This window comes from Taeniopygia guttata, chromosome 26 (genome assembly GCF_048771995.1).
Source record: "Taeniopygia guttata chromosome 26, bTaeGut7.mat, whole genome shotgun sequence".
Classification (NCBI taxonomy): domain Eukaryota; kingdom Metazoa; phylum Chordata; class Aves; order Passeriformes; family Estrildidae; genus Taeniopygia; species Taeniopygia guttata.
The window spans coordinates 511,018-519,286 of NC_133051.1; the positions used below are offsets into that span (position 1 = coordinate 511,018).

General features: G+C 55.8%; 1 protein-coding gene across 1 annotated transcript; it reads right to left on the reverse strand.

Annotated features, from left to right (window-relative positions):
- Positions 1-1,566: 1,566 nt before the first annotated feature.
- DDX20 (DEAD-box helicase 20) lies at positions 1,567-7,252 on the reverse strand. Its single transcript, XM_030291996.4, has 11 exons — positions 7,020-7,252; positions 6,673-6,767; positions 6,375-6,543; positions 6,071-6,185; positions 5,853-5,995; positions 5,297-5,435; positions 4,999-5,057; positions 4,573-4,655; positions 3,988-4,093; positions 3,147-3,248; positions 1,567-2,797 (listed from the first exon to the last, which is right to left on the reverse strand). The coding sequence occupies exons 1-11, from the start codon at positions 7,201-7,203 to the stop codon at positions 1,728-1,730; spliced, it is 2,265 nt and encodes a 754-aa protein (XP_030147856.4). The 5' UTR covers positions 7,204-7,252; the 3' UTR covers positions 1,567-1,727.
- Positions 7,253-8,269: the final 1,017 nt, after the last annotated feature.

The window sequence follows — 8,269 nt, forward strand, 5'->3', positions numbered from 1 at the left end:
CTCCCCTCCCTGGTTAAACCAGTGCTGCCCCAGAGCCTCGGCTGGGGAAGGTCCCACCACACCCTTCAGCCACCCCTGGGAGCTCCCAGGGGCTCCTTGGACCAACCAAGTCTCCAAAAAGGGTGTGATGGTCTATTTTTGATAAACAGTACGGCATTCCAATGCAATGGTGTTTTCTTTAGGAGTTCTATGTTGTACGAAGCTCTCAACCTTATTATTTTCTATTTTCGTACTTTAAATGGGCTTTGCTTTACAAATGTCAGAGGACAGATTGGAAATGTACTGGACACAACTGCAGGTAGCTTCATTTGAGAACAACTTTCTAGAAGAACCAAGTTTCCTGTTGTCTTCTTTTGGAATTGTAGTGCATATGTTGAAACTTGTATATCATTTACAGTATTGAGTCTCGTGCCACTGCTGTACCTGATGTATCCAATCTGGATTAAACAGAGTATGTGCCACAAACACCCACAGGATGCTGTCATTCCTTCCCAAAGCCTCCCGGGAGGTCCTTTTGGAGACTTTGGGTGTTGACCGAGGCCACCAGAGTTGCATTTAAACACTAATTAACTCTTCCCCGAGCAGTCATTAATGAAATCAGTGAGACGTCACAGGACAGCAGCAATGTGCATCTCTTACAGGGCCCTCTCTGTGAATGTTTTAAGTCACAAAAATTACTCTTGGAAACCAAATCATGCTCCCTTGGCCTTTTCCAGCTGCACCGACAGAGGGGAACCCCCTCCCTGGAGTCATTTCTGACACAAAGGGAGTACGGCAGGAACAAAGCACAGAAAGAACAACTTTCAAAATTAGTGCAGAGGCAACCCAGGGTCAGCGCCCCAAGCCAGCCAGCAGTCCCTCTTTTCCTGCCCCAGGACAGCTCTGTACAAGCCAAACAGGAAATATCAATTAGTTTCAGCAGTAATAGGTAATTCCATTGCTAATTAAATATTCCTGAAAGTGTGGGAAGTCTGATACTGTTGCACCCAGAGGGACAGACCAATTATGACTGCTCCACATTTTCTACATAATTAAATCCTCCACCACACAGCCTGCTGCACACCTTGCTATAGAAATATTATTTATACAGTGTTAATTAACTGGATTTAATTTAGCAATATGGGCATTGAGATGCTCGTTTCACTCTGCCACTCCACTGGATATAATCAGTGCCTGGTGTTTACCAAGAGAATTAGGGAAAGTGGGATCACCACCAGCTTTGAACAGACCATGGAGCCTCACAGGGAATTCAGCTTCACCATCAGCCCCAGGGAAGGCAAGGAGGCAAGAGGGAGGGCAGGCCTGGCACAGGGGCCCAGAGCTGATGAGCTGCCCTGGATCCCTGGAGTGCCCAGGGCCAGGCTGGGCACTGGGGCTGGAGCACCTGGACAGGGCAAGGGGTCCCTGCCACGCCTGGGGGCAGAGCAAGGTGAACTTTAGGGTCCCCTCCACCCAAACCTCTCTGGGATTTCATCAAATAGCCCTGACTTTTTTTAATGTGGGAATGGCTGCCTTTTATCATCCATTTTTCACTTTGAATTGCAAAGATTCCAACTGAAATCCAGCTGTCTTTCTTTTCCTTTTATTAACAAATTGTAACAGCGTCACTGGACCTGCGTAAAACATTTACCAGACACAGCTGTTTATAAAAAGACACCATTTTTCTCCATCTGTCTCTTGTCAGTGTCCTTTAGAGCACAGGCAGGGCCAGCCCTGGTCCCAGGACATCAATCCTCATCCCTGAGCAGCTCCTGGAGATAGACTGAGTTGATGTGGTAGGCACTGATGCAGCTGAACTGCCAGTAGCTCCTGCTGTAGTGAGACAGGGCTGAGTAGTAGCTCTGCCAGGCGTTGTAGTAACATTTCCAGTACTCCTCAGAACTCCAGCCCTCGTGTGCAGCATCATCCCAGGAGCTGCAGCTCTGCTCCTCCTCAGTCCTGCTCCTGGCAGGTCTGGAAAACTGATGCTCGTGGCTTTTCTTGTGTTTAGCACTTTGTTTGGGCACTTTCTTTTTCACTCCATTTTGCCTTGGGCCGTGGGGCGGCTCCCGAGGCTGCTCAGGGGTGGGACAGGGACCTGCACGGGGCTCCTGCGTGTCTGACAAGGCCCCAGGGCAGGAGAGACTGGCCCTGGTGCTGCAGGAATCCCTGGAGCTCTCTGAGCCATCGCTGTCAGCAGACACTGCCCCGTCTGCTGCTGCCTCTGGGTGATGTTCCATCTCCTCCCACTCCACATCCCCATTTCTGGGCAGCCCACGCTGCTCTCCTGGGCCTGAGTAACTTCTGAGAATCTCCACCTCTCTCTCTGACCCTTCTTTAATGAAATAGTCATAATCTTCAACAAAATCTGAGAAGCTCCAGGGACTGGCGAGATGGTTTTTGAAAGAAGACAAGCATGGAATTTTGGGAAGGTTTTTCTTTAAGGCCTCCTCATCTGGAACCTGAGTGCTGTGCTGTCCATCCATCCTGGAGATGGGTTTGACTTGATTCCTCTGCTCTGTGCGACAGATGGAAGTTTGGGGGGCACTGTTTCTCTCTACCTTTGCAGGATTTGTGCACTTTTTACTCTGTTTTTGCTTTGGAGTCTTTTTTGGCCTTTCTACAGAAGAATTACCCCTTGGAAGGTGAGAGGGAGGCTGAGGTGTGTTTGGAAAGCCATTCTGGACAGGCTGCAGCACTGGTTGCTCTGGTTTAGGACACACAGTGTCACAGTTCAGCACAGGAGCCGTGGGTATTGCAGGTTTAACTTCCACCTGCCCATCTTCAAACTGCTCCATCATTCCAGGAGGGATTGGCTCTGCACAGAGGAGAAACAGCAGCCACTCAGTCAAGGGCCTCCTTCCCTCTGGAGCTCACACGGGTACCCAGGTGAAGCTTCTCAAAATTGCATCTCAGACACCAAGTGAGGGCCCCAAACCAACCCCTTCAATTCCAAAAAGAGCTCAAAGAGCCAGAACATTTCCTTCACAGAAGGGACCAAAGGCTGCTCCAGACAAACAGCACTGCACTGCTTGTCAAGAGCTGAGAGTGAGGAATGTGGGCAGAAGCAAAGCAGCCCCAGCAGGGAGGCCACACCAGCCCTGGGCTTGTCTGAAGCTCTGACAGGAGACCAGCAGGCCCAGCTGCAGCCCCAGCACACGGCCCACCTGGCAGGGGAAGGAGCTGCAGGTTGCACTTCTGAGCAATTTTCATCATGGTGTTCTCCTCCTCCCCACGGCAGCAGTAGGTCACAGACAGCCCCAAGGTGCCTGTGGGCAGAGCAGAGTTAACGCAGGCCCAGCAGAGCTGAGACTAGCAGGGCTCAGACTAGCAGATCCCAGCCCAGCAGAGCCCAGCCCAGCAGAGCCCAGCCCAGCCCAGCCCAGCAGAGCCCAGGCCCAGCAGAGCTCAGCCCAGCAGAACCCGGCCCAGCAGAGCCCGGCCCAGCAGAGCCTGGCCCAGCCCAGCCCAGCCCAGCAGAGCTCAGCCCAGCCCAGCAGAGCCCAGCCCAGCAGAGCCCAGCCCAGCAGAGCCCAGCCCAGCAGAGCCCAGCCCAGCCCAGCAGATCCCAGCCCAGCAGATCCCAGCCCAGCCAAGCCCAGCCCAGCAGATCCCGGCCCAGCAGATCCCAGCCCAGCAGAGCCCAGCCCAGCAGAGCCCAGCAGATCCCAGGCCCAGCAGAGCCCAGCCCAGCAGAGCCCAGCCCAGCAGAGCCCAGCCCAGCCCAGCAGAGCCCAGCCCAGCCCAGCAGAGCCCAGGCCAGCAGAGCCCGGCCCAGCAGAGCCCAGCCCAGCCCAGCAGAGCCCAGCCCAGCAGAGCCCAGCCCAGCAGAGCCCAGCCCAGCCCAGCCCAGCAGAGCCCAGCCCAGCAGATCCCAGCCCAGCAGAGCCCAGCCCAGCAGATCCCAGCCCAGCAGAGCCCAGCCCAGCAGAGCCCAGCCCAGCAGAGCCCAGCCCAGCAGAGCCCAGCCCAGCCCAGCAGAGCCTGGCCCAGCCCAGCCCGGCCCACCGAAGCGCCCGGCGCGGCCGATGCGGTGCAGGTAGGTCTCCCAGTCCAGCGGCACGTCCAGGTTGATGACCAGGTTCACCTTCTCAGCATCAATGCCACGAGATGCCTGCAGGGAGGGAGGAGGAGAAAAGGGCACTGAGAGCTGAGTAACTGCACCGAGCCTGGAATAAATCCAGAAGCCCGGGGAGGCTGGAGGGACCACAGGGGTCACCCAGGGTGTCAGGGCCACCCTGCCGTGTCTGGCTCTCACAGCACACTGCCCACAGAGCAGCTTCTGCCTGCAGAGCAGCAGGTAAATGACAGCTCTTCCTGAGCCAGATCGCAGAACGGCCTGGGTGGGACGGGCCCTAAAAGCATCACCTCGTTCCTGCCCTGCCATGGGCAGGCAGATGAGCATGGGGGTGATTTCTAAGCCCCACTGTGAAAGTAACTCCCAGCCCCCAGCGCTTCACCAGCACTTTTATGTCCTCTCCAATTCCAAGCCAAATCTAATCCTCTGAAGTAACTTTATGTGCAGTACTCCTGCATGCTGTAAAATTTGAAATAGAATCTGTAAAAAGCTTGTTTGAAAGCAGTAAATCTCACCAAGTCTGTGGAAATCAGAACTCTGCAGTGGAATTGCTTTAATTTAGCCATGGCATCAAGTCGTTGATTTTGATTCATGTTGCCTAGGAAGATAAAAATTAGAAGCAGGTTACATTCTTAATCTTTATGCCCCTCACATTCTAGAAAACACTGCTCTGTATCATCAGAATAAGTTAGAAACTTCCTCAAACATCAGCCCCAAATGAGTAAAGAAGGAACAAACAGAACTGGAAAACTCAGGTCACTCATTGCAAAAAGAATTCTTTTCCTTGTAGATTGAGTCTTAAAAGACCTATGACAATTCAAATGCTATTCTCAGCCATTTAACCAGAGGCCCTGCAAGGCAAGATTTAAGATATATTTTCCTAGTCTAGGTCACATTTATGCACAATTTCAGTGGAATCAGAAAATTGTGAATGGATTTACCTGAAATGCACTCGGCAGGGAAGCCTCTGGATGTCAGTATTTCAGCCAGATGTTGAGCCCTGAGGGAACACACACACTGAAAACTGGAAATAAAACCCCAGGCCTAACAACACCTGCCAGTTCTTGGGTTATTCTCTACAGCCAAGGACTGCATTGTGATATTTTCAGTATTCCACACTGCATTCCTCAGGCTGTATTTCAGAGCTGAAGTTTGCAGTCTGAGGCCTCATAGGTCCCATGAATTTCTCCGAGCCTGGGCATTACAAGCTTTGTCCAGGTGTTATTGCCAATGTATTACCTGCTGTGCAGATTTGAGAAGACTAAGGCTTGGTTGAAGGGAATCTTGCTGAACAGCTCCTGCAGGTGCTGGGTTTTTTCCTCAAAGGTTTTATGTGGGAGGGGATGGGAATTCACGATTTTGTAGTACTGCTTCAGCCCTGAGCAGGAAAGCAAAACAACAGATATGGGGCTGCCATAAAAACACGCACAGAGTTCTGTAAACACGTGGTACTGCAGCTGAAGGGAAACTGCAAACAGACACACATCAGAACCTCCAGAAGTTTTTCTTAAAAGGCTGGAATTTTTTGAATAGATAGAAAAAGGAGAGATCTCCATTTGTCACTGGTATTTTAAACAGAATCACAGACTGGTTTGGATTGGAAAGGCCTTTAAAGACCTTCTCATTCCACTTCAAGATTCACTACATCAACACTGGGGATCAACATTCATAAACTGAACAACCCAGGGGTGCAATTAGCAAAAATCATGCATTCTAAAGGCAGGTATTTTGGCTTTCAAGCCCTCCTCATCATCTGCTGCCAGCCATGCCCCTGTGAGTGCCTTTGTGTGCTCACCAAGAAGGCTTGGGTCCGTGGGGTTCAGCCTGACGAAGGTGGGCTCCCTCATGTACCTGGTGAGAGCAGCAGCCAAGGACTCGGGGTAGGTGGCCGAGACCGCCAGCATCTGCTTGTTGAGCGGCAGGGAGGAGTAGATCCAGCTGAGGGACAGGAGCAGGCAGTCACTCACAGGGCACGGGACTGCCCTCGCAGCCTGGGAGGGAGCTGTGCCTTACTTGATCTGCTCCTGGAAGCTGCCCTCCTCCAGCAGCTTGTCCGCCTCGTCCAGCACCAGCAGCCGCACGCTGGCCGTGCTCAGGTAGTCCAGCTCGATCAGCTGCTTGATCCGCCCTGCAGGAGGGAAACAGCTCCAGAAACGGGCCCCAAACACCCTCAGGGTGACCTTTAAAGTGCTCCTGAGCTGCTCTGAGGCTGTGCCCTGTTGGTGACAACACACACCGCCAAGCCAACATCCCCACGGCCGGTTAGTGACCTGTGCAGGGCCACAGGGACCCAAACCACAGCAAAGCCACTCCCTACCTGGGGAGCCCACAGCTATGTGGCACTTCTTCAGCCTGCTTCTGTCCTGGCTCAGAGGAGTCCCTCCAATGAACACGTGGCATTCCAGGCCTTCCATTTTTATGCCAATGGTCGTGATGACGGCGTGGATCTGTACAGCAATCTCCCTGGTGGGAGCCAGGACCAGGATCTGTGCGGGGCAAGGGTTAACCGGGAGGATGGGAGCTAAGCCCAGCACGGCAGCGCTGCAAACCCTTCACTGTCTGGTGCCACATCCCCCCAAAGAGCCGCTCCCTCCGCACAGCCCCGGGCACCTCACCTGCGTGGCGGGGCTCTCCAGCAGCACCGCCTCCAGCGCGATGGTGGCGAACACGCAGGTCTTGCCGGTGCCAGACTTGGCCTGCACGATGAGGTCTGCAAAGAGTGGCTGTGGCAGTCAGGGCAGCGCCGGGGGTCAGGGCAGATCCCGGGGGGGCAGGACAGATCCCAGGGGATCAGGGCAGATCCCAGGGTCAGGGCAGATCCCAGGGTCAGGGCAGATCCCAGGGGATCAGGGCAGATCCCAGGGGGTCAGGGCAGATCCCAGGGTCAGGGCAGATCCCAGGGTCAGGGCACCTCCCGGGGATCAGCGCAGTCCCCGGCCCCGCGCCCGGCCCGCCCGCTCACCCAGGCCGCAGCGCCCCAGCGGGATGGCCTTCAGCTGCACGGGCGAGGGCCGATGGAAGCCGGCCGCCTCCAGCCCAGCCAGCACCGGCGGCGACAGCAGGAGGGAGCCGAAGTCTGCGGGGCCGCCGGGCAGCAGCACGTCCCGGGTGCGGGCCCGGCCCGCCGCCTCCCTGGGCGCCGCCATCTTGGCGGGTGCGGCGGGAGTCTCGCGAGAACTGCCGTGACGCCGCGGCGCAGCGCCGCCAGGGGGCGCGGCGGGGCCGATGGCGGCGGCTCCGCCCGAGGGAGGGCGGGCACGGGGCGATGGCGGCGGCTCCGCCTCAGGGCGGGCACGGGGAGATGACGGCGGCTCCGCCCGAGGGAGGGCACGGGGAGATGGCGGCGGCTCCGCCTCAGGGCGGGCATGGGGAGATGGCGGCGGCTCCGCCCGAGGGAGGGCACGGGGAGATGGCGGCGGCTCCGCCCCAGGGAGGGCACGGGGAGATGGCGGCGGCTCCGCCTCAGGGCGGGCACGGGGCGATGGCGGCGGCGGTGGCTCTGCCTCAGGGCGGACGGGCGGAGCGGGCCCGGTGCGAGCGGGACTGAACAGCCCCAGATCGCCCCAAATGGCCGCCGCTGGCCCCGCACACACGCCCCGAGCCCCGAGCCCGAGCCCCGATCCCCGAGCCCCGAGCCGGTGCCGGCGCTGTCCGAGCGCCCTGAGCTCTGCCGGCCCGGGCCGTGCCCATCCCGAGGAGAGCGCACCGCTGACAGAACACGCGGTTGCTGAGCCCTCAGAAAATGACACCAAACATAACAGCGTAGTGTTCACTCGGCAAAGGGCAAGCGTGTTAATCTGTATGTGCCCTACTTACTACCCTCTGTAGGCCACTTATTTTAAATTTATGAATATCAGCCTTTATGGCAGCGCTTCAGAGGTTCTGGATGTGCAGCTTCCATTCATTGCAAGGGAATTTGGAAAATCTCCACAGTGGCTTCTACTGTACAAGCGCATACACTGTTCCATTATTCTTACAGCCAAAATGAATTTTAATGGCTTTGGTGTATCACAGGCTTGGTCACGCCTTTGAAATTCCTCGTGTCTGTATTCCTGATGGGGAGAGAAGTCTGTCAGATTCTATTCAGTTATGCCTTATGATGATGATATTTTCCTGTGGATATCTGAGTACCAAACATCAACCCTGCAGGACACAGAGCAGTTCCAGTTTGGAGAGCTCCCCGCCACCAAGGGGGTGCACACCAGGTGGCTG